The 26,903-nt window shown below is 37.0% G+C and overlaps 1 protein-coding gene and 2 gene segments (V, D, J or C); all 3 read right to left on the minus strand.

The window, feature by feature from the left end:
* Window positions 1–26,903, minus strand: part of ighd (immunoglobulin heavy constant delta) — a 39,025-nt gene that overhangs the window by 10,754 nt on the left and 1,368 nt on the right. For 2 of the 9 annotated variants that reach the window (XM_044051098.1, XM_044051096.1), the window contains exon 3: window positions 7,961–7,971. In XM_044051098.1, the coding sequence (XP_043907033.1) occupies window positions 7,961–7,971 (11 nt within the window). Of the gene's footprint in view, window positions 1–348; window positions 402–3,166; window positions 3,183–6,689; window positions 6,706–7,199; window positions 7,215–7,960; window positions 7,972–8,475; window positions 8,488–17,068; window positions 17,330–26,903 lie in introns of those variants that run through there. The other 7 variants (XM_044051103.1, XM_044051102.1, XM_044051104.1 and 4 more) reach the window with 7 other exon arrangements.
* On the minus strand, window positions 97–26,726 carry LOC122785364. The segment is given in 4 exon segments: window positions 97–143; window positions 7,960–7,972; window positions 26,282–26,585; window positions 26,674–26,726. Coding segments are annotated over 4 exon segments (378 nt in total).
* LOC122785350 lies at window positions 11,762–17,018 on the minus strand. The segment is given in 7 exon segments: window positions 11,762–11,982; window positions 12,326–12,480; window positions 13,021–13,350; window positions 13,453–13,764; window positions 14,138–14,422; window positions 14,629–14,919; window positions 16,000–17,018. Coding segments are annotated over 7 exon segments (1,455 nt in total).

Genomic DNA, 26,903 nt, shown 5'->3' on the forward strand with positions numbered 1-26,903 from the left:
ACTCAACATACAAAAACTATCACCATAAAGAAGATAAAACTTAGATTTAAAATTGTTGACCAACATTGATTCGTATGAAAAGGTTTCATTTACCTGATGTGACGGTCACCATTGTGCCTTTTCCCCAGTAGTCAAAGTAATCGTCACAGTAACATGTTTCAGCAACACTTTAGTACAAAAACATTTTACAGCACAAATTCTGACAATAAGAACGGATAAAGTTCTTTTTATAGCTTACCTAAAATGTAATATGATCATTTGTGTTTTCCTGCAGATTACTACAGTTTCAGGTCAGTTCTAGCCAACGTAAATGTAATAAACCAGAAATCATATTAGATCATTACTTACCAGAAGTAACTGTGACTTGTGTCCCTTTTCCCCAGTAGTCAAAGTAACCGTAGTAGCACAGTGGTGTCATACAATGTTTTTCCTAGTACAAATATTTAAAATGCAGTTTGAACCGAGAAGCATAAACAGGTTTCACTGACAAAGCAGTGGCAACTGAATTATTTATTAACCCTCTCCCTTGAGATGTTCCACACTTCCTGAGGTCTGAGTTATATAAAATTATGGGTGTTTGCCAATGGTAAGTTGACACTTCCTCTTTTTATTCGACCCTCCTGTCAGCTCCAATTCCTGCAGCATCACACAAGATCACACACAATAAGATATATCAGATTCCAATGTATTAGAATTAAGTTTGATACAGAGAGAGATTTGTGCTACAAAGTCTTGTTTAGATTTAAATCAATCACAGTCTTTGTACATTTGACCTTTTACAATTGCTATTTTAATGAACCATATTACCTAACCTTGGTATTTATTTAATACTCACAAAGATATAAATTACAAGTACACACACACACACACACACACAGAGCGAGAGAGAGAATACATTTTACTTCAATTGGGTATAGACACTGTAAATTGACCCATCATCACCTGGCTGCTGTCTGTCTACTAATGGTTTAGTTTAGTTCCTTAAAACAGAAAGAGAATTGTTCGTCTCTAAACCAACCACGTGAAAATGTGATGACCATTACTGCGGCATCTGTACACTCCCCCCCCTTTGTTATATGTTATATATGGATGTCTTATTGCATATGAGAATAAATTTCACACATGTAACAAGTTCTCTGGCTAAATAAAATGGGGGATGCAAATCTCGGCAGCAATAAAACAAACTCTGCTGGAAAATGCACCCCCTGCTTATCTTTTTTCTAGACCATCTGTGATAAAACAGTGTTGCTTGAGTTATATTTAAATGTCTTCTTGCAGATGAGAGTTAATATCACATGTGTAAAATGATCCTTTTTAAATAAAATGGGGGATGAAAATATCGGCAGCTGTAAAACTAGATCTGTCAAATAATGCTCCACATGTTTGTTTTATTTTGTGTAGTATTTGGGATGAAATGGTGGTGCTCATGTTATATATGGATGTCTTCTTATATGTAAGAGTTAATTTCACATGTTTAACAAGCTTCCTGGCGAAATAAAAAGGGCGGATGCAAATCTCGGCAGCTGTAAAACCAGCTCTGCCGAAAAATGCACCCCCTGTTTATTTTATTTTGTAAAGTATTTGGGATGAAATGGTGGTGCTCAAGTTATATTTGGATGCCTTCTTGCATATGAGAGTTAATTTTACATAAGTAACACACTTCCTGGTTATGAAAATATCAGCTGTAAAACTAGTTATGTCAAAAAATGCTTTACGTGCTTATTTTGTTTTGTGCTCATGTTGACAGGAATCTAAGGCTGGGACTCAAATGCACGACTCACCACACAGAGATAGATTCAATAAACTCAAATTTTATGCACAAGGGCAAGGCAAAACAGGATGAAAAAAAAAACTAGAACAAAGAACTACTGACAAACAAAGATCCGTGTCACAATCCATGACCTGAGCACTGAACGCGAGGTTTTTTTGGGCAGATAATTGTACATTTACACTTTATATAAGAACACCCGTTTCAGATCAGTGGTCAGGTTACAGAAGGTGAGAGACCAGTTCAATCCGACTATGGTAAAGGGACAAATCCCTTTTCAGTCAAAGGGGAATGGGGTAAACACACACACATACCATGTATAGTCCACACAACAGGAAAAAAAAAAAGTATATAAACCAACATTCCCCTGAAAACAAATATAGTTTTCCATTAAATCCCTCAACATTGGGGGGGAAACAAATCTAGTCTTATCTGCAATAAACTGCTTAAAACTAACACTCAACCACGCAGCACAAGCTGTGTGAAAGCAGCAAAAGACTGTGATATGTTCATGGATTCACCTCCCTTTGGGTTTTTTTTATTTTTTATTAAAATCTTTAAACATCTTAGATATTTCATCGAAAAACATAATTATCTTAATTATTCTTCAACAGACTACCTACTTGTAAAAAGCTTGTAAAGAAAATTATATTTTCCTCAAAGACAAGAAGCCGAGAAAACAGCGTCCTAAGCAGAAAAAATTTGTGTGTTGGGGACGTTGAGCTCAAACGTCTGAAGAACAGCAGCAGGTTGAAGTTGACTTATAAAAGCACAGAGACATCATTATCATCGTAAATACCTGGTAGAAAGGTTCATGGCAATACAGTAGTTTGAAGGTGTGAGTGGACAAACACCAAGCACAAGACTCAAACACACAAGGGAAGGGGAAGACAAAGACACAGGTGAAAACAATCAGGACGGGGCTGCTGCAAATCAGCACACAGGCTAACATGAGGGCAGGAAGTCAAGACACCTGAAACGAGAGGAACGGGTAAGTTTTACAAAATAAAACAGGAAGACCAAAAACAAAAACACATGACCTTAACCAGTCTCCACACATGTTCTATATGGATGTCTTCTTGCGTGAGAGAGTAAATTTAAAATGTGTAACAAGGTTCCCGGCTAAATAAAATGGGGGATGCAAATCTCAGCAACTGTAAAACTAGCTTCAGAAAGTTACTAGTCGCTAAGTAACTGCTGTCCTTGGATAACTTATCATCACTAATAAATCCCAAAAGTCTCACAAAAAGTATTGCCATAACAAGTATGAGGTTGTCGATGTCCGATGGTTTGCACTCCAGCTGTGTGGATTCAGGTCAGATGCATGCTATTCTGGGCAAGCACGCAGAACTTGCCGAGAAGTGCAGTGGTAGTTTTTGTATTGCCATATATCACTGTGCCCAGCCCACTCCATACACAGCAGTTCATACTCATACAAAAACCTCTGCCTGATAGAGTTAGTTTTTGTACTCAGCAGCAGCTGTTTCACGATTAAGATTATTGAATCGTACATAAACCCTTTCATCTTGTATATTTTTATTCTGTATGTATATTATATATATATATATATATAAATATATATACATAGTTTTTTTTTAACTTGTGATATCCTAACGCAAACACAATCCGTATGGTAACTTAAACAGCATTTACTTTCCCAGTGGCAGGTTTTTGTTTTAGCATGTATGACTGTTGATTGATGTCGGGCTGCATAAATAAAGTTGACTCGACTGTGGTCATGATAGTAGACTCCACTGTGATGATAGTAGAATCCAATGTGATACCTGTGATATACAAAACATTTCCCTGCTTATATTCAAGAGTGTAAAGATTTATCTTAATCGGACTTGCATGAGTTTGCCTATTTCTCTTGAAGATATGAGCTGGAAGGGTAAGAACCTTCATAGACCTTGAGTGAATTATGAATTATCTTTACCAGGCCTGCCTGTCTGCAAGTGGACGGCACACTCTCGGGCAGGCTTGACATACAGAACTCGACGTTACACCTGAAATGTGGAAACAGAAACAACCAGACAGCAAGTCACAGAAAATGGCAGAGAAACTCCAGCCATAACTTGTCCTTCCTCCAACCAAGAAAACAAATGATGACTAATTTTGCACGGAATATTTTAAGGAAACAAACAAGGCCAAACCCGGGTAAATATTGGTCATGCTTTTCAGCAATGGTGTAGGATATGAAGGTTATAGTTTTTCAAAAATACTGCCAGCTCTTGCTTTCTTTGAATAAGAAACACCAGCTTTAACACCTGAAAGGGTTCAATCTTTCCCGCTTACTGCTCCCAAGTAAAGAATGAATATTGTTATAATTATATGCTTATAAATGAAGTGCAGTTTAGCATTACGGGTTGCTATAATTACACGATGTGCATATCATTCAACAATAATTGTTTTAATGTCTGCGCATTTTTAAAGGGCTTCACTTAAAGGTACTTGTCCAGTCAGTGCAGCAAGATGAAAAGGCATTAACAGTTGTTTTCTGTCAGAACTAAATCGTTGAAGTCAAACACTGAGTAAAACACATAAAGCATGAAGAAAGTTATTAGTGCTGGTGACTGAGCCTCTTTTTCAAGTCGGAAGTTTCAGTTTTTTACACTGGCTGAGGAAGCACCTGTTGTGGTCAAACTTGTTTCCTCTGGATTACATAAATATTACCCAGTAAAGATATTTCTGTCGTTATGTACTGATTACAACCGAAGACAAACTAACAGCATTTCAGGTCATATATTAAAAAGGTTACAAAAGCTCCCCATCGACATCTGGACAGCGGAAAGCCTCCACGTCTTCCACCGCCGACTAAAAACACATTCCTTCCGACTCTACCTCAACTTAGACGACGACAAAAAAAAAAAAAACTAAAAAGAAAAACATATACATCGCACTTATGACTAGCACTTCATAGTTTGGTTTACTTGAAGCTCTTACTTACTTCTAGCTCTAATTTGTACCCAAATGTTTAAATGCACTTATTGTAAGTCGCTTTGGATAAAAGCGTCTGTTAAATGACATGTAATGTAATTTCACAACACAACGCATGACAGGAATTATGAAGACAGAATCTCTTCTTAAATCTTTGAAATCATGTTTGTGACATGAGGGCATTTGCATCTTTACCTTTTTTTTTTATCAATTTCACAAATTGCAGTTTTTGCATCACTACCTCACTTTTGAAAAAACATTAAAACATTTCTTATGGAATCTACTCTTATCATCTCTGTTACTGTCAGTAAAAAAAGGGTTAGCCTAAGTATAAATCACTCTTTTGTTGACCAAAATATAATGAAAATCATCATCTTTAACCAAAATTAAAGAAATGTCTTATTGCAAAAACGCATTGATTCTGGGTCATTTTTGACCCCACTCATGGAAGAATGTAGGTATTGGTAGGTCATGCATCCAAGGGTTAAATTGTGCAAATCGTATCCACTTGGCTTTTGTGTGTAACAGCCCCATTGAACAGGTTGCTTTTGCTGCAGTGATTGGTAACATTCAAATGTTGACTTATTTGCTTGTTTCCACTTGATCTGCAACTCCTTTTGCTGTGGCTCAGTGGATATAGCAGGTCATTTTCTGTTCTGCCGTGCAGTGATAGTTTTTGTATTGCCATATATCACTGTGCCACCCCAACCCCCCATACACAGCAGTTTATACTCATACAAAAACCTCTACCAGATAGAGTCAGTTTTTGTACTATAGCCGCAGCTATTTCACTATTAAGATTATTGAAGCATAATAAACCCTTTCCTTTTTTTATATTTTGATTCTGTTAATTTTGTTCATTTCCCAGTGGCAGGTTTTTGTTATAGCTGTTATAGGTTTATGTATGGCTGTTGGTTGATGTTGGGCTATATGAATAAAGTTGACTCAACTGTGGTCATGATAGTAGTCTCCACTGTGATGATAATAAACTCCACTGTGATACCACCATATACAAAAACTTCACTGTATGGATTTATTGTAATAGGACTTGCATAAGTTTGCTGACTTATCTTAAAGATATGACCAGGAAGGCTGAGAACCCTTCATAGACGCCCTGCATTGTATAATTACACTAATTGGTTTTCAGTCAAGTGGTGAATGTGGAAATAGAAACAACCAGGTCACAGAAAACTCCAGCCATAACATCCTTCCTTCAACCTCTGTTGCCAAACCAAGCAAGAAATCAAAGATGACCAATTCTTGAAAGGGCTTCACTTAGAGGTATTTGTCCAGTCAGTGCAGCAATTGTTGAACTCAAAGTTCAAAACATATAAAACATGAAGAAAGTTATGAATGCTGGTGACTGAGCCTCTTTTTCAAGTCGGAAGTTTGCAGTTTTTTAAACTGGCCGAGGAAGCACCTGTTGTGTTAGAGCTTGTTTCCTCTGGATTACATAAATATTACCCAGTAAAGATATTGATGACCACAGGCTTCACACATTTTCATTTTGTCGTTATATACTGATTACAACCGAAGGCAAACGAGCATTAGCATTTCAGTTCAAAAGGTTACAAATAGTGGTTCCTTTAGATGACAGTACAAATACTCATTGGATTCTCAAGTAATCACTTTTAACTCACATTTCCAATATATTCTATTAAACCCCACAATGTAAATGGACAGACGCCAAATCTTTGTTGTTTTTCAGTTTCTAAAATGCATTACATAATTAAGATTGTATGTCTTAGGGTCAATGTGAATGAAGGAGTCTCCTCTTTGTTGATTGGTTTAATGGTATCAACTTTATTTAGTGTCTAAATGCCATGTTGAACTTCAGGTTGCTTGTGCTGCAGCGATTTGTAACTCATTTGCTGTGACTCACTGTAGGTTATCCTGTAACTGGAAGTCATACTGAGTGACTCTGTGTGTGTGTGTGTGTCCTGCAGTGCAGCGACAGTTTTTGCATTGCCATATATCACTGTGGGTACCCCCCAAGTATACACAGCAGTTCATACTCATACAAAAACCTCCACCTGATTGTGTCAATCTCTGTGGTCAGTAGGTGTTTCCATATTTAAATTGTGGATTCCTCATCAAAATTTGGCTTTCATACATTGTTGCTCTGTTTGTTTCATTTGACTGTGTTATGCAAATACAATCCATTATTACAAATGTTTAATTTCTTTAAAAAAACAGTTTGTTCTCTGTCATATGATAGAAATGTATAACATTTGTTAATACAATGCATGACAGATAAATAATGAAGATTCAGGATAAACTGAAAGACAGAACCTCGTCTAACAGCCCCATTGAACAGGTTGCTTTGGCTGCAGTGATTGGTAACATTCCAATGTTGACTTATTTGCTTGTTTCCACTTGATCTGTAAACTCCTTCTGCTGTGGCTCAGTGGCTATAGCAGGTCATTTTCTCATGTGAAGGTTGGAAGGTCCTGCAGTGCAGTGATAGTTTTTGTATTGCCATATATCACTGTGGCTGCTACCCAAGTACACAGCAGTTCATACTCATACAAAAACCTCTGCCTGATAGAGTCGGTTTTTGCACTCAGCAGCAGCTGTTTCACAATTAAGATTATTGAATCTTAATAAACCCTTCCATCTTGTATAATTTTATTCTATTTATTTTATCATTATTATTACTACTACTTTTTTTCTTTTCTGTGATATACTAACCCAAACACAAGCTGTGCGATAACCTTTTTTTTTTCTACTACAAAATACGCAGCATTTAATTTCCCAGTGGCAGGTTTTTGTTATAGCATGTATAAATAAAGTTGACTTGACTTGACTGTGGTCATGATAATAGACTGCACTGTGATATCACCATGTTCAAGAGTGTATAGATTTATCATAATATGACTTGCTTGTGTCTGCCTATTTCTCTTGAAGATATGACCTGGAAGGCTCAGAACCTGCATTGTATAATTAAACTAATTGGTTTTCAAACAAAGAGTGAATTATGAATAAAAGGGTAACAATGAGGGATATTTTAATACCCTTATAGAGTGGATGATCATTACATCATTTAAAGGGGACTGTCTGTGAAACACTCGTTAACATTTTCATTTAAACCCTCCTCATCCTTACAGGAATCCAATATAAAAAGTTGTCTGAAAAAAAGAAAAGAAAAAACAAACAATTTAGCATTTACATTCACTAGAGATGCTCAAATTGAAAGTCATACTGAGTGACTCCTGCAGTGCAGCGACAGTTTTTGCATTGCCATATATCACTGTGCCCCCCGTATATACACAGCTGTACATACTCATACAAAAACCTCTGCCTGTGTCAATCTCTGTGGTCAGTAGGTGTTTCTGTGTTTACATTGTCGATTCCTCATCAAAATTTGGCTTTCATACATTTTTGCTCTATTTGTTTTATTTCACTGTGTTGTGCTAATACAATCCATTATTACAAGTGCTTTATTTCTTAAAAATTCACAGAAGAATAATGAAGATTTTATGTTTCAGGATAAACTGAAAGACAGAACCTCGTCCTAAATTGTGCAAAACAGCCCCATTGAACAGGTTGCTTTTGCTGCTGTGATTGGTAACATTCAAATGTTGACTTATTTGCTTGTTTCCACTTGATCTGCAACTCCTTTTGCTGTGGCTCAGTGGATATAGCAGGTCATTTTCTCATTTGAAGGTTGGGGATGTGAATCACAATCAATGGCACTGACACGGAGTGACTCTGAGTGTGTGTCCCCTGCAGTGCAGTGGTACTTTTTGTATGGCCATATATCACTGTGGCTGCTACTCCATACACAGCAGTTCATACTCATACAAAAACCTCTGTCTGATAGTGTCAATCTCTGTGGTCAGAATGTGTGTCCGTATTTAAATTGTGGATTGCTGATCAAAATTTGTCTTTCATTCATTGCATTTTTTTTTTATTTCTTTTATTTGGGCTGCACGGTCATGAAAAGGGCTTAATAATTAAACTATATATATACCCATAATCTTGGTAGTGTACAAAAAAATGGTTTTGGGTTGTTCCATTTTTTCTTGTTTGTTCAGGATAAAACTGAAAATAAAGATACCCAAGCACAAATTACATTTCCCTGTATGATATTGAATGTCAGTCTGGGGATTTTACTGAAGCCGAGTGCAGGGACGTAATGCTTTAGTACAGGAGAGGTTTTTGCTCAACAGTTTATCACTGTGGGTCCCAGTTATCACTGTGCCACACACTCATACAAAAACCCTTGCACAGGAAGCACCAGAATCAGCCAGTCTACTTTTTCTTCATGGTATTTTAGATATTAAAAAAAAAACTATGCTTTCTTCATATTCACAGGACAAGTCGAGACGCGTTTTCACAGCAGGGTTTATGTAATGGTGTGTAACACAGTGCTATAACTGTAACCACTATAGTAAGCACAGTGAAAAAAGCACTTCCCAAAACCTTAGTACACTTTCATCATTTATTTATTTATTTATTTATTTATTTATTTATTTATTTTAAACTTGGTCATGACAACTAAATGGAGATATATTATGTTTGTAAATTAATAAATGGCAACTAATGGAGTGACTAATGAAGTAACTAATTAATTGCAGTTTTGTGCAAAATACCGAAAACATTTCATGAAAATAAACGCAGAGCAGACAGGGCTTAATGGCTGTTGTCAAGCATTGCTACTGTGAGTTCATATAATCGTGTAATGAATTGTTGTACTTAAATTGTAGCATCAGCATTGACCTATTTCACACTGTATCAGCTCCAAATGTATATAGATTTTAATGTGTGAAACAATGACATATTTTGCTATACAGTACAATGTATTGTTTACATTATAAGAAAATGTAATCCTACTTTGAAATAAAACATTTGTGTTCTTGAAATGTACGTGAGGTGAGAAAATTAACCAGGAATTGCAATAGTTCTTAATTCTTTATAGGATTTGGTTATATACTTGTAATATAGTTCAAAGGAAGAACACATAGAATTGTCTGTGCTGTGTTGTGTATCTACAGTATACCATCATTTATTTGCCGTGTCACCCAGCTGTGACTATGTATCTATGCTGCATTTCACAGAGCAGTGACAATTTACAGCACACGTAAAAACCCATAGATGGCAGCACAAGCGTACTTTTCACCTCAAGTGTCATACTGTACATACAGAGTGTAAGAAATTGATTTGACCACCTGTCATAACATTATTTAATATTTTAGAAATCTTGTTTAAAACTAAAAATGTTATTGTTATTTATTTGGCAAATAAACTGAATTCACCTTTTTATACCCGAATGTGAGTCTAATTTGTGAAACAGTACATTTTAAAATTAATGGAACAACAATAACAATAATGATAATTATTTTTTAGCATTAAAAAAACATCATTTTTGTTAAAGTATTGTTTTACATACTGGTGTATTAACCATTAAAGAAACAAAAAAAAAAAGGGCAGCTATGGCACAAACCTTACATTGGGTGGTGGTCTAATACATTTGTTAAGCACTGTACATGCAAAATCAAATGATGACATAACAGACAAAAGTTTTGAAATAGATATTTCAATAGATATAATTGATAACACTTTAGATTAGGGACCACATATTCACCATTAATTAGTTTCTTATTTGCATGCATATCTTATAAAGTCCATACTAAGCAAAGCACATTGAGATTATAATTCATCTACAACAACTTCCTTACTTATTACTAATAAGCAATAATTCTCAGGTTATTGAGGAAAAACTCTTAGTTAATGGTTTACTGGATGTATAATAAGGCCATGCAGAATAAGACATTCATAAGTACTTAATATTGACTAATTATGAGCCAATGCATGCTAATCAGCAACTAATTAATGATGAATATGTGTTCCCTAATTTAAAGTGTTACCGATATGGTATATCATGTTAAAACTCAATTATGAAAAGTAAATGTGTTGGTCCTCCGATTGCTTTTAAAAATGTATTTTTGTGGTACCCTCAGTGAGAGAAGATTCTAACCTTTAGGCAACTTTCATGGTCTACGATATTAACAGCCTTAACTTAGGATAAGACACCAACTTTCAAGGTTCCTTCCCTAGATACCAAGGCGAACAGGCATCTGGGCCAGATACGCTATCTCAAGTCTTATGGCGTGTTTCCACCGCCTCGCCTCGCCTTACCACGGCACGGCACGGTTAAGTTGCGTTTCCACTAGCATAGTATCTGGTACCAGGTACCTTTTTTTAGTACCTGCTCTGGTAAGGTTGCAGCGAGCTGAGTAGGTACTATGCGTGACATTGTCAGACTGCGTGCCATCACATATTTTTAATTAACTGATTCTAATGAATGACTGAAGACTGGATATGTGACCTATAAACACCACACCCCCAGGATGTCTTCATTAGGAGTTGTGTATTATTCCCATGGCAAATTACCATGGGTCAGTGCTCATGTGGCACAGATCATGAGCATGAGCACAAATTACAGATTTTTTTTTCATTGTATTCTGAGGAGGCGTCACTGGAGCTTGAATGTGAGCTATTTCATATCCAGATGCTGATATGCAAATCTACAGCATGGCAGAAGCATCACTGTGTCTGTTGCTTGCTTCGAGGAAGTTTATTTCTGACCGTTTCTACAGTTTCACTGCAGCAGGTGTAATCCCACAAGCACAGAGGATGCGAGTTGTGGCTCTCTAATGATTCTAAGTTTAGACACATCAAGAAACTGAAAAGCAGCCGGGTTTAACTGATAACAAAAGTTCATGGTGTGTTGACAGAAAGTGGTTCCCTTTCTTAGATCACTGTGTGACTTATATGACAAATAAACCCCCACTACATTTACATTTACATTTAACCATTTAGCAGACACTTTCATCCAAAGCAACTTACAAAAGAGGAATAAGGTACATAAAAGTAGTCTTGGACAGAGGTCCACTAGATAAGACCAGTGGACTGATATTGGGTGAGAGTGCAGAAGTGGATCCAAGAGCAGAAGGAGATGCAGGGGAGGGGGTAAATGCTATTACTAAAAATTAAATAATGTCTTTCTTAAATACCACATACACTGACTTAATAATCAACAAAATGGAGAAATATGAAGAACAAAGATTTTATTTTGTCTAGCAATGAAACAATAAAATTTCTTATTTACATTGTGAGGAAATTAAATCATACACTACAATAAAAAAATGTGTAGCACTAAGCATTTGTGATTTTGACATACAACGGAATTTTTGTTATGTACTTGTTTCAAGATATATTTAACAGAAAGGAACAGTGTTGTGTATCCGTAACGTCATTTATTTCCTCTTCACCTGAAAAACACAAAACAAGAAAGTTTCAGATATTGAAATGACATATATATGCATGTATGTAGTGTATTAATATAGATATTCAGTTGGAGACTGGACAATTAAATGCCCTCTGTGTCTTCAGTACAGTATAGTTTTAGTCAGCAGAATAACTGTGCGTGTCACTGTTTTTTGTTTTGTGGGTTCAGGTCTGTTTCATGCATCATAGTGTTCCTGTAAATTTTAGTGAACCCTGTAAATTCTTTTTTACAGGGTTCTTGTGATTTCCAGCAGATGTGTTTGTCCTGAGTGATACCTTATACAGTCTGTAGAACTTACTAAAATCATGGAGAGCCTGCATGTTTACCTTGACCAAGCTGAATATCATGTTATAGAAGAGAGAGGATATGAAGAGAAATATAAAGGAGCAGGTTGTGGACCACAGACTGCTGAATTCATCCTCCTCAGTGTGGTCTTCTGAGCAGCTCAGAGGCAAATTCAGATCTGACTCTGATGACAAATCTAAGAACAGGAAAGTATAAGTGGTTAGAGGATAGGTGTTTGCATGTGTATATGTGTGTGCATATAACTCATAAACATCAGTGTCTTTCTCAAGTGGATTTTAGCTTTGATTCACTCTGTCATGACTGTCACGTGTTGACGTTTTATCAACAACAGTGGCACAGCAAACTACTTAACTGAGGCCTCGTTGCTAACTACTCATGTAAAGTGATTCATTGTCATTGTGTTTTGAAAAATATTGAAGTCATTCACGAACATGTAACAACGTCTCTCCAAGCAACATTTATTTAAAACAGTCAGCACACTTGTCAAGCTGTTGGACAATGTGACATACATACACAATTTGAGGACAAACAAAACTGAACTGACAGGTTGACTCGTATTTGTACAATCACAACAACTGATGACATTACAGAGGACACAGATTTCCATGGCAGGGTGTACAAACACACACAATCAAACACACAGAGACAGACAGAACAACATTGTAGCACAAACGTTAACACTGAATCAGCTATTTGTCACATTCAATGGAGTTACCCATATTCTTAGATACTCCCACTGGCTTCATGGACCCATTGCTGCCAGCGGGCCAGACATTGCAGTAGAAAATGGTCTGCTGTTCCCACTTCTTCCTGGTGGTGGTGTAAACACTTGCTACCATGTAGCCATCCATTGTCTTCTGCAAGGGGAAGTTGATGCCATCAGCATAGTTGCCAAATTGTTGTCCCGCATCATCAGACCATGTGATGTAGTAATCCGCCAGCACTGGACTGGAGACCAGACACATCATGGTGACCTCCACCGAGTCTCCTTGGTTGATGCTTTTGTCAGGAAGCATGTGCACCGTCACCTTTGGTTGTCTTCCATCTGAAAAGAAGCATTTGGTTTACCAGGGGGCTTTATAAAATAGAAATTGCTCCCACTGCATTCACACATTACCCTTCTACAAGCCATCACTTTGTAATATACCTCCTTTTTGGACAGTCAGATCTTGAATGACTGGAGTCATATCTTCTCCATGAGCAGAACAGCGCACGTTGTTGACATTCTGCCATTCCGTGTAATTACGAGTCATTGTGCTGATTTTGCTGTATTGTCTGCCTTCGGACTTTCTTGCTTCAGTAATGTGATCAGTCACATTTTGGCCATTGATTTGCCATGTGATTTCGGTTTTATCAACTGTGACCTTGTCTTGTCCATTGACGACACAGTCCAGCTTAGCCTCGTTGTCACTGAAAATTCTTTTGGGACTTGGTGGTGTCAGGGTCATTGTGATCAGAGCTAAATGAGGTTAAAAAGCAGAGAAAGGGGAGGTTACAGCCATTTCTCCCATCAAGATCCAGCATATCTTGTTTTATGTGACTATATTTCAAGCCACAGAAATTACAATGCCACTTAATTTGACAGCATACTGAGATATCACCAATGGCGATAATGTTTATAATAATTATTATGACCTAATGTCTCAACCACAAATGTAAAAATAATAACATTGAGGATAATCCTTAATATTTTCATGTTTTTTTAAGGCCTAAACCAAAACTGACTAACATGTTACTCACTGCCTAAACTTAACAAATGAAATGAATATCATCCCCATCATTTCCTTGGAAACAAAGTTTGTTATTTAGCAATAATCCTGTTAGCACTGTACCTTTCGAGGCCTTTTTAATGTATGCGGTTCCTCTGTAAGTGACCTTACAGCTATAAACAGCTTCACTGTCCCAGTCTGTCTTCTTGACTTTCAGGACACTCACAGCTGAATATAACTTTCCAACCTGTTGGATGGGACTGTGGAAGTAGTCGTTCAGCTCTACGTTGCTCTTTTTCCATTCAAATGATTGAACCGTTCCTTTAACACTGTCTTCGACTGTGCAGACCAGAGTCTGGGTGTCATCACCAGGCACCGAGAGCAAAGTCACTTTAGTGGGAAGAGACCCTAAGAGCAGTAGAGGAAACAGAGGAGTCACATTTTCTTTTTACATTTAATGTCGTCTATAAGTGAAGAGATGCTTGGTCAAGGGGAAATACATGTAAATTAGTAAGAGCAAGAAAAACAACAGTCACCGCCACAGCCAAAGAAACATTATATGAACCATTTTATCACACGTTAGTAAATGATTAATTGACTTGATAATGACATACTTTGTACTTGCAGACTTTGGGGAGATCCAGCATGTGTTACTGAACATGTGAAAGACTTCCTCGCATCCCAGTCAGATTTGGACACATTGAGCACACTGACTCCTATGTATTTGTTGTTTGCCTGAGCTGGAGGATATGGTACTGAAGTCAGACTCGCCCCACTGTCGTCACTCCACGTGAACGATATGCTCTTTGGTAAGAAGCCATGTGCAAGACAGCCGACAGTGAGCGTATCTTCGGACCCAGAATGGCACTGGACCAATGGGAAGAGAGTTGGTGGTGTTGCCGCTTCTGTGTAAGAGTTTTATAAGATTGGATTTGATGAAAAAAAAAGACTGCAATAAAGAAAGACTTAAGTGCTTATCGTAAAAAAAAGAATCACATTTTGGTGACCCAGTGTTTCACATAAATGGACAAACCAATACATAAATAAATGTAATGTTGTAATAAAGGCATTTTCTTTGCTAGGTATTTTACAATACTGGACACATTTTTTTTAGAGTTAATCCTCTAATCCTAATAAGGAATTTTGAAAAAAAAAAAATCTAACTCTGACGGTTGTCTTTTCTTCTGTTCATCTCACAGAGTAAATATTACATTTTATTCCACCAAGGTCTTAAAATAATAAATCAGTTTACTGTGAATTTACTTTGACTTTTAGATCTAAAAAACAATTACAATTCAAAAATGTAAAGCAAGTCTTCCGAATCTAAAAATCTTTAAATGAATATGGCCTCCAATGCTGAAATGTTCTCTTTCACAAGTCACTCTGCTGTGTGGTTTTAAATTAAAATAAACCTGTATTTGCTCGGAAATTTTATTTAAATGTTTCCTTGTTTGGAACAAACATTATTCTCTCCATCAAATTAAATTTAGAAATTCTCTGATAACTAGTGATTCCATTAGATAATTTCAAATTTACTTTTGTACTGTTATTGTGTTTAATCATTTATATGTGAGGTCTTAAAATAAGGCCTTAGTGGGTTTCTACCTCATCCGTCGATGTGTTCTACTTTAATTCATTGTTTTTCTCTGATGTTTTATTTATTTCTAAATGTACAAATAAACCAAACCAATGTAATGGCCTCTTATGAAAAACATGCAGGTACAGTATAGGCGTATAATTATACATAGACTTTCATCAGTAACAATCATATTTCCGCTAAAATCAAAAGAGCAAATTAAGAGAAAACAACAAGAAGGAAGTTTTCAAAATGCTTTCTAAGAAACAGCAGCATAGCTCGGTTTACTCTCCTCAGTCTGATCTTTACAAATGTAAATAAGATCTTAAACATTTGAAACACTGGAATTGACATTTTAAGTGAAATTAAGAACTGGAAACTGCAAATTCAGTGATAAAATGTGGCTTACCTGACTGTACTGTGACTTCGGTCCCCTGACCCCAGTAGTCAAAATAGTCACAGTGATGCCTCTCCATTCACTGCTTGAACAAAAACCTAAAATGCCAGATTAAACCTTATAAATGTCAGTTTTTGTACAAAATGCAAAGAACTCCAGTATCTAGTAGTTCTCCTGCCCTCATCCTGTGAGTTTGTCTTCAATGTTGACTCCAAGTCACTTTTTAAAGTTAGGTTTTACTGGAAGAAAACAATCCTGTGTGCAAGAACTATGACTTACAACTATTAATCGACTACCTTTTAACTATTAATCTGCAAAGCAAATTTTAAAACATGGTAGTTACCTCATATTCCAATATGATATATTTTGTTCTGGACCTTTTCTTGAAATGACAAAAGGATGAGTTGAAAAATACTTGTTCTCAGGTTTGTGTGTGGGTGTATATCTCAGTGCCACCCAACCATACACAGTGATGAACACTAATTCAAAAACCAAACACCGTTTCCTGCACTGGAGAGTGACAAGACCTATATTGTCAGCAGTTAGCATGAAGCCAAACTTTACAAAATGTTAGTTAGCATTACAGGTTTACATTTAATATTATAGCATAGTTATTATGATATAGCTTTTTATGTACTGTATGTACTGTGTGTATTACACATTGTTCAGTATGTGTAAAAACCTATTTCTCTACAAATTATATCTATTTTTGTGATTCAGATGTGTGCACGTATTACTGAGATACAGTCATTTTTGTCTTTCATGCAATATGTGTCTTTTGCAATACATTATCAGGAAGTATCATCCCTGTGAAACAAACACTGTACATTCTTGTACAGCTTTAATTTGAACCAACTGCAGTCACTGTCACTGTAGCTGTCGAGCATAATAATAAACCGTAGAGTTTTCAGTCTGTTCATCTGCAGATACACCTGCTGTAATTTGTGAAGTTTTAAGGCAGTAACAGTAAGCTGGTGTGAAATCAGTGGTCTGAAGGCTCCTCCTCTGGTGGATTCATGTTACAAGTGTTCAGGCACTGAGGGGTTTTTGTTCATGTCTACTGATGGTTTGTATCATTGTGTCTCTGGCACAGTAATACACTGCAGTGTCTTCAGGCTGCATATTCTGTCCATTCAGAGTCGCTGTGTTGCTAGAAGAGTCTTCATCAGTACTGAATTTGTGCTTCAGTGAATCTTTATAATTTTTGTCCGTTGCAATCCACTCCAGTCCTTTCCCTGCAGGCTGCCTGATCCAAGCTGTGGAATAGCTACTAACAGAATAAGAGACCCGACAGGTGATGGTCAGACGTTGACCTGGCTGCACAGTCACAGAGGCTGGCTGTGTCAATGTTTCACACTTCACACCTGTTAAAAGAATCAAATGTTGAGTTATAAATGATCAAGTTTTCCTGTAAAAGAAACATTTGTTGACTCTGACAAATCTAGAGAGACTCACAGGATCCAGCTGCCAACAGCAGCAGCAGCAGAGCTACAGGAAACATGGTTTATGATGAATCTAACGTGCTGTGAGCTCCACTGTCAGTCTGATGTTGACTTTTTATAGGAAGATCACTGAGTTTGCATAGAGTCAAATATGTGAAGCATCAGTGTTGGTGTAACTGGAGCCAATAAAAGAGTGTGTTCAGAGTTATTATAGAAACAGAGTGAAAATCACCTCTGCTTCAACTTATTCAAACACATTTACTCTGTGTTTAAAGTGATAAAATAACTGTCAGTTTTGCCGTATATTATGTTGCTCTAATGTATTGAAAAGAATGATATTTCTAAACAAGATTCTTAAAATTATATGTTACTTTATTTTATGCTATTGTAATTCTTCATTTTATATTTTAAACAAAATACTTCATCTTCATTTCTTCTGAGTTGTCACTTTTGGTGCGATATCATTTAGACAGTAATTTACAGACGAGACAAATAAGAACTTTTTAATATTAAGACTGAAAAACATGCAGATTTTGGGATTAGGCGAATTGGACACTCTTAATTGTTTGTCAGCGTGAGAGTGGACGCTTGTTTGTCTCTATGTGTCCCTGTGATGGACTGACTACCAGGATGTACCCCACTTTTTGCCCTATGTCAGCTGGGATTGGCACCAACACCCCCCATGACCCTGTCGAGGATAAAGTGGGAGAAGAATTTGTTATTTGAGACACTGCAATTAAAGCACCATCAAAAGCATCTCTTTCACTTTTCTGCTTCAGTTGAACTCCAGTCGATTTGTTTGTTTTTATGAACTGCCAAAGTGTGCAGTCATTGTTACTTGCAGTTAGTCTAGGATTAAGCTCTTGTGGTTCAAAGATGAGTAAAGTGAGATGACTGTCTGAAAAATAAAGCTTTAACTGCCATCTATAGCAGGGTTCCAACACACCTGATTCAAATGGTCAGTTCATCAGAAAGCACTGCAGAAGCTTGATAACGACTGATTAACAAACCCTGCCCTCTATAGAACAATAATGTGTGTCACGTGTAACCGAACTCAACCACACTTGGTTGTAGCTGGCTGGTTCAAGCCCTCGACTCTGCGTTGTGTTAAATGATGGCCAGGAGGCTTGTGTTGCAGTTCAGAACATTGTTTATTCTGGACAGGAACAGAATATGTTCTGGTCACATACAGGCTCGATAGACGGCTCCCGTGCAGCACAACAATAATTGTACGCACTGCTGCACTTGCAACTCACCTTGAACGCACCTCTCATTAACTAGCAGCATTTCTAACGTGCAATGAGCATTCATCAACTGCCACTAAAGGAGGGCGCTATTGAGCCACTAAACTCCCAAAAATACATTTCCAATACACAGCAAGTGGAATCTCATATATAATTGGTTACACATGCCCACAACGCACTCAAACACAAACCAAAATGCACAAGGCGGAGGCAGAGATCTCACTTTAAACAAAATAGTTCATTTTAACAAAGCAAAGTCTTACTCAAGGTCAGGTAATAAATCCAAAACAGGGTCAGACGACAGTGAGCCAGGCACAGAGAACAAGATGAAGCAGACGTGGTAATCTAGAAGGGAAACCATGAGGTGCAGGACGAGGAAACATACATGACACACTGACACAGGACAAAGGGAGGAGGGCGTATTTAAGGAGCATGAACTGATTAACACCAGGTGCAGACAATCAGGGAATCAACCAGACTAGACGAGACAGATGAAGTGCAGACAGGAAGACAGAAAAACCCTTCACCAAAATAAAACCAGGAGTACACATAAACTAAACTAACTGACGCAGACTTAACACTGAACACAGGACATGACAATGTGTATGTGTGTGTGTGTGCTTGTGTACATTTATGCTGTTTGAGTGTGGGTGTTGTTTTTACACAGTTCAAGGTCACGTGTGTAAAATATTGTAACAATCCTGAAGGGGATGTGTTAGTTGCACGATTTATTTTCAATGTGTGTGTGTTGACAAAAGTGCACAGTTACTGTTCCTTTAAGGTTTTTGCGAGAGATTCCAAGTATGCGCATGCGCAGTGTCTGTCCGTGTCTGAGACTGGGGTTCTGGAAAGTTGTGTTTATCTTCTGAGGGGCGTGAGTTGGGGCCAAAACAACAACCCGTGTTCATGTCTGCGTTGGCACGTTGAATAAAAAGCCATCTTGTTCAAAGAGAAACGTCTGCTGCCTGCTGTGTGTGCACCGATGTTACAATATGTACAACAGTGACCTTCAGTGCTTAAAACAGCAGCTGCAATCCCAATGAAAATCTATGCTGAAACATAGCTTAAGTCGGTTGCCAGATTTTTTAAAAATAGGTAAATAAAATGAAGCACATTTAAGCGGAAAAGTGTCTTTAACTTCCTTTTCACTCTCAGCTGTAAAAATGTGTATTTGCAAAACAGCACAAAGAAAAGCAGGAAGAAACTATGTTTTGTTGTTACATGAGCTCAATAATGACCTCATATATTCACCTTATAGGCATGATGGAATGGCCCAGATTCTCTTTTCCTAATTCATCTAATTTATTAATTGGGCCACAGGGTATGTGTAGTGTTAGCACTTGCATTTGCAACAAGAAGACTCCAAACCCAGAATATGTGCAGGTCAGTCTGTGGGACAACCTTAGTTTTGAATTTATGAATTTTGTAATTGCCACAAAACATATATTATTTACATAAGTTTTATTATTAAAATTAATAAAGTATTTATAATTATTATTTATTAATAATAAGTTAACAACAATTTATTCAAATGTTTCTTTTTTTGTTTATAAAAATATATGTTTGTCATCTCACAACACTAACAGTAAACTGGTGTGAAATCATCAGTGGTCTGAAGGCTCCTCCTCTGGTGGATTCATGTTACAAGTGTTCAGGCACTGAGGGGTTTTTGTTCATGTCTACTGATGGTTTGTATCATTGTGTGTCTGGCACAGTAATACACTGCAGTGTCTTCAGGCTGCATATTCTGTCCATTCAGAGTCACTGTTTTGCTGGAAGTGTCTAAGTCAATACTGAATTTGTTCTTCAGAGAATCTTTGTAGTATGTGTATCCAGTGCGTCTCATTCCAATCCACTCCAGTCCTTTCCCTGCAGGCTGTCTGATCCAAGCTGTGTGATAGTCACTAATAGAATAAGAGACCTGACAGGTGATGGTCAGACGTTGACCTGGCTGCACAGTCACAGAGGCTGGCTGTGTCAATGTTTGACACTTCACACCTGTTAAAAGAATCAAATGTTGAGTTATAAATGATCAAGTTTTCCTGTAAAAGAAACATTTGTTGACTCTGACAAATCTAGAGAGACTCACAGGATCCAGCTGCCAACAGCAGCAGCAGCAGAGCTACAGGAAACATGGTTTATGATGAATCTAACGTGCTGTGAGCTCCACTGTCAGTCTGATGTTGACTTTTTATAGGAAGATCACTGAGTTTGCATAGAGTCAAATATGTGAAGCATCAGTGTTGGTGTAACTGGAGCCAATAAAAGAGTGTGTTCAGAGTTATTATAGGAACAGAGTGAAAATCACCTCTGCTTCAACTTATTCAAACACATTTACTCTGTGTTTAAAGTGATAAAATAACCGTCATTTTTGCTTTGTTGCAACTGATATAGCTCTAAATAAAACACACTGAAACTATTAATATCTCCAAACAAAGTGTAAGTTTCAATATTTGAAAACTCTAACAAGAATCAATGCTCTCATTGTTATTATATGAATAATGGAACTTAAATCTTTAATATGTAAGTTTGTTTTTGTGATTTTCTTTTACTGTCAACACATTTTATCAGAGAGCTCAGTATATCACTGTTGCATTAATTTTCTGCTAATAAGTCTGTTTTTTCTGTATTTCAGTTTTTATTGAAAGTGAAAAAAAATTGCACCAAAACATGAAGCTGGTTTATCCAAGACACTTTTTTATAGATTAACTTTGTGCTGTTTCAGATATTGCTTTTGTTACCTTTTGTGATTACAACCTAATATCTAAGTAATAAAATTTGTTTTCATTCTTTTAATATACAATGTGGGTTATTAGTGAATGTATTTGTTATTTATTTATTTTCATCCTAATATAATACTTTGTTCACATGATTCAGTTCTTCTGAGATATCACCTTTGGTGTGTTATCATTTAGACAGTAATTCACAGCTGAGGCAAATAACAATAATAATACAAAAGAGAAACAACAATTTCTAAATGTTTTTGGAAAATATACCTCAACATTATATTGAGTTATATCATATTATTTTTAAATTGTTATACATTGTAAAAGATATATACAATGACATTGTAGTGACTGTAATTGTGGTGTGTTTAATCGGACAAACAAATATTATTATTTTACATTAGGAACAATTTGTGAACCTTTAAGGCAATAACATTAAACTGGTGTGAAATCATCAGTGGTCTGAAGGCTCCTCCTCTGGTGGATTCATGTTACAAGTGTTCAGGCACTGAGGGGTTTTTGTTCATGTCTACTGATGGTTTGTATCATTGTGTGTCTGGCACAGTAATACACTGCAGTGTCTTCAGGCTGCATATTCTGTCCATTCAGAGTCACTGTTTTGCTGGAAGTGTCTAAGTCAATACTGAATTTGTTCTTCAGTGAATCTTTGTAGTATGAGTTTCCATAAGAGTTTTTCATTCCAATCCACTCCAGTCCTTTCCCTGCAGGCTGCCTGATCCAAGCTGTGTAAGAGCCAAGAGAATAAGAGACCTGACAGGTGATGGTCAGACTTTGACCTGGCTGCACAGTCACAGAGGCTGGCTGTGTCAATGATTCACACTTCACACCTGTTAAAAGAATCAAATGTTGAGTTATAAATGATCAAGTTTTCCTGTAAAAGAAACATTTGTTGACTCTGACAAATCTAGAGAGACTCACAGGATCCAGCTGCCAACAGCAGCAGCAGCAGAGCTACAGGAAACATGGTTTATGATGAATCTAACGTGCTGTGAGCTCCACTGTCAGTCTGATGTTGACTTTTTATAGGAAGATCACTGAGTTTGCATAGAGTCAAATATGTGAAGCATCAGTGTTGGTGTAACTGGAGCCAATAAAAGAGTGTGTTCAGAGTTATTATAGGAACAGAGTGAAAATCACCTCTGCTTCAACTTATTTAAACACATTTACTCTGTGTTTAAAGTGATAAAATAACTGTCAGTTTTGCTTATGTTGTAAATGATATAGCGCTAAATAAAACACTGAAAATATTAATATTTTCAAACAATGTGTAATTTTCAGTATTTGAAAACTCTAACAAGGATCAGTGCTCTAATTGTTATTATATGAATAATGGAACTTAAATCTTCAATATTTACATTTTCCAGAGTGATTTTTTTTTAATGCTAACACATAGGTTTAATCCTGTTAATATATCTTTATTTTTCTGTATTTCAATTTGTATCTAAAGTCAACAAAAATAGGCAAATTTTAGTATTATCTGAATCAAAATACCACTCTATATAATAAACTGAATTTTGCTGAAGCTGGTGTGCCCAAAGGCCAAATGGCGTCAGGCTCTAGAATCAATAACAAATTCTGTGGAGGAAAAAAATACAGTTGCACCAAAACTGAAGGTTTTTTGTAGATTAAATTTGTGCTGTTTCAGATTTTGCTTTTGTTACTATTTTTGATTATAACCTAATATCTAACTGATAACATTTGTTTTTATACTTTTATGATACAATATGTGTTATTTCTTAATGTATGTGTTACCTTACTTTTATTTGAAACATTTCATTTATTTTTTTCGTCCTAATATAATACTTTGTTCACATGATTCAGTTCTTCTGAGATATCACCTTTGATGTGACATCATTTAGACAGTGTTGGGGATCAGCTCATTCAAGATGGAGTCACATGCATCTTGGATGGAGAACATATGACCCCTTGCTCAAAGACAAAGAGTGTCATAAAACTCAGTCAATAAAGATCCCTTATCTTCCACACATCAGTGGGAAACCCACCTCAGTGGTCACTTTATGACATGTGACCCCATGTAACAGGCAATACAAAAGCCAGGTTTCCCCGCCTTCTTTCTCTTCGCTCTTCTCACCGGAGGACACAGGCTCCTCTGCTCTCCCCTGCCCTTTTGGGTTCAGGAAGGACACAGACGTCAGCTCTTCGACTGAAGACCCTTCAGCACAGAGCTTAACAAGCTTCCAGCAGCAAGAGACCCTCTCTGCTGATCTTCGAGCAGGCCCGCTCACAGCAGCCTGCTATGCTCCCATCAGAGGCAGCGACACCAGAGCCTGCCTAAGGATCAACCAAGGATCCAGAGCCAAGTTAGCTCCAACTAGCTAACTTGTGAGGAGGAACCTGAGCCACAGACACCAGAAACACAGTCAACCATCTACTGTTCCTGGACCAACAGACAGCACCTCAAAAGGACACTTTTGCATCTTTTAAGGACTTGGTAACGTAACTGGGCCTAGCATAGCATTACACTACTTGGCTAAGCATAGATGAAATGTTGTACCGAGCTTACTTGCTCACACAAAGTGTTGTTGTAATGTCTAGATTTAGGTTAATATGATGTTAGTGATGTCCATGCTCCTTAGCTTTCAGCTCTAGATGTGCATGCTTCTAACCTCTCATCTAACCTGACATCTCACTTTACAAAAGTAGTTAACCAAGAAACACAGCAGCCATGCGGTCAAGAAGCCATCTTTGATTCCGCCATCTTGTAGTTTCTTTGTCAACCGCCATCTTGATTTGTAGTCTAACTCTATCTGACTTGACCATTTGACCTGCACACACACAGACTCTCTCTCTTTCACACACACACACACACTGTATATAGTTACATTTAGTAGATATTCTTGTTCAAATCTTTGATGTCTTTTTAATAAATGTTTTATAATATAAATATAGTCTGGTCTGATTAATATTGCACAAGTGTGTATATTGCCAACCTCTTCCCTGTAGAACTCCAATCCTTCAATTCACCTAACTATTGATGTAGTATTGTGATTGATCAATTATTAAGTTAATTATTAATCATCATCCAATTTGGTAGTCGGCTTAATTTATGAGACTGTTTTTGGAGGTTATGAATTAATGGTTCATTCAGAACCGATTGTTCTCCTCGGTTTGAGAGGAGTGGTACCCCGATTCGAGTTTGACTCAACTTTTTATAAGAAATTAATTATTCCATAATGAATTAATTATTAATATTCTAAATTCATAACCCTAATCACGCCCCTAATCCCAACAACAGTAACTCACAGCTGAGGAAAATAACAATAATAATACAAAAGAGAAACAACAATTTCTAAATGTTTCAGGAAAAGATACCTCAACCATTATATTATGTTATATCATATTATTTTAAAATCCTTTTACATTACAAAAAAATATATACAATGACATTGTAGTGACTGTAAGTTTGGTGTGTTTAAACTGACATGAATAAATATTATTTTACATGAGGAACAATTTGTCAACTTTTAAGGCAGTAACAGTAAACTGGTGTGAAATCATCAGTGGTCTGAAGGCTCCTCCTCTGGTGGATTCATGTTACAAGTGTTCAGGCACTGAGGGGTTTTTGTTCATGTCTACTGATGGTTTGTATCATTGTGTCTCTGGCACAGTAATACACTGCAGTGTCTTCAGGCTGTATATTCTGTCCATTCAGAGTCACCCTGTTACTGGAAGTGTGTACATCAATACTGAATTTGTTCTTCAGTGAATCTTTGTAGTAAGTGGTGGATCCACGTCGTCCCTCTACAATCCACTCCAGTCCTTTCCCTGCAGGCTGCCTGATCCAACCTGTGTAATAGCTACTAACAGAATAAGAGACCTGACAGGTGATGGTCAGACGTTGACCTGGCTGCACAGTCACAGAGGCTGGCTGTGTCAATGTTTCACCCTTCACACCTGTTAAAAGAATCAAATGTTGAGTTATAAATGATCAAGTTTTCCTGTAAAAGAAACATTTGTTGACTCTGACAAATCTAGAGAGACTCACAGGATCCAGCTGCCAACAGCAGCAGCAGCAGAGCTACAGGAAACATGGTTTATGATGAATCTAACGTGCTGTGAGCTCCACTGTCAGTCTGATGTTGACTTTTTATAGGAAAATCACTGAGTTTGCATGGAGTCAAATATGTGAAGCATCAGTGTTGGTGTAACTGGAGCCAATAAAAGAGTGTGTTCAGAGTTATTATAGGAACAGAGTGAAAATCACCGACCTGTCCAGGGTGTACCCCGCCTTTTGCCCTATTTCAGCTGTGATTGGCTCCAGTGACCCTCATGTGGAGGATAAAGTGGTAGAAAATGGATGGATAATTTATAATTATTGCTATATAACAATTACTTTATAGTACAGTTACTTATTGAAATGTATGAAATGTATGGGTGTATACCCATACATACCCATATATGTACACAGTGATGAACACTAATTCAAAAACCAAAGACCATTTTCTGCACTGGAGAGTGACACGACCTATATTGTCAGCATTGTCACCAAACTTTATTTTCAAATGTTAGTTAGCGTTACAGATTTACATTCAATATTAAAGCATAGTAATTGTGATATAAAGCTTTTTATGAACTGTATGCATGTGTTATATTTCTAATTATTACATTTTTGCATGCCCTTACCATTGCCTCCATTTATTTATTTATTTATTTCAAATTTATGTCATATATATATACTGTATATGTATATAATCCAAAGAGCTGTATTGCTTTTATCAAAGAAATGTGTGTATTTCATGTGTCTAGTTTGAGTGGGGGATGGGTGATATTTAGGGAATACTCAGACTCACATCTGCAGTGTTTGTGTACAGCTCTGTGGCTTCATGTGTCACCGTGGTCTCGAGCACAATAATAAACAGCAGAGTCTTGAGTTGTCAGGCTGTTCATGTGCAGATACACCTGGTCCATGTCGTTGTCTCTGGAGATGGTGAAGCGATTCTGGACAGATGATGAATAATATTTGTCGCTTCCACTTGGAGCAGAAATGTAGGCAACCCATTCCAGGCCTTTTCCTTCAGCTTGTCTGACCCAGCTGATACGTGCATCACTATCAGATATTCCAGCGTAGGTACATGTCAGTTTGTGGGACTCTCCAGGCCGCTTTACCACTGGTTCAGATTCAGTCAGAGTCTGACTGTAGATGCCTGAAGAAAAACATTGATTTTGATTAGACCAGAGACAAACATGAGCTTCAACAGACAAAAGTGATGAGTGCAGAAGTGTGGCATTCACCAGAAACAGCTGTTAGCAACAGACACGTTAGCCATGTAGCCAAAGTCATCACTGGTGTTTGTCGTTGTGTCTGTTTGGTTTTGTCTTTAGTTTGCAGTCAGATAAATAGAAATGACAAGATAGTGATTTGCATTGACTCCTCCTTCTCCCAATGCTCAAAAAAGATTCAGTAACGGATGAGATTTTATATTTTTAAAATATCTTGTTTATCATTTTTATGTTCTCATTAT

This window comes from Solea senegalensis, linkage group LG19, assembly GCF_019176455.1.
Source record: "Solea senegalensis isolate Sse05_10M linkage group LG19, IFAPA_SoseM_1, whole genome shotgun sequence".
NCBI lineage: Eukaryota > Metazoa > Chordata > Actinopteri > Pleuronectiformes > Soleidae > Solea > Solea senegalensis.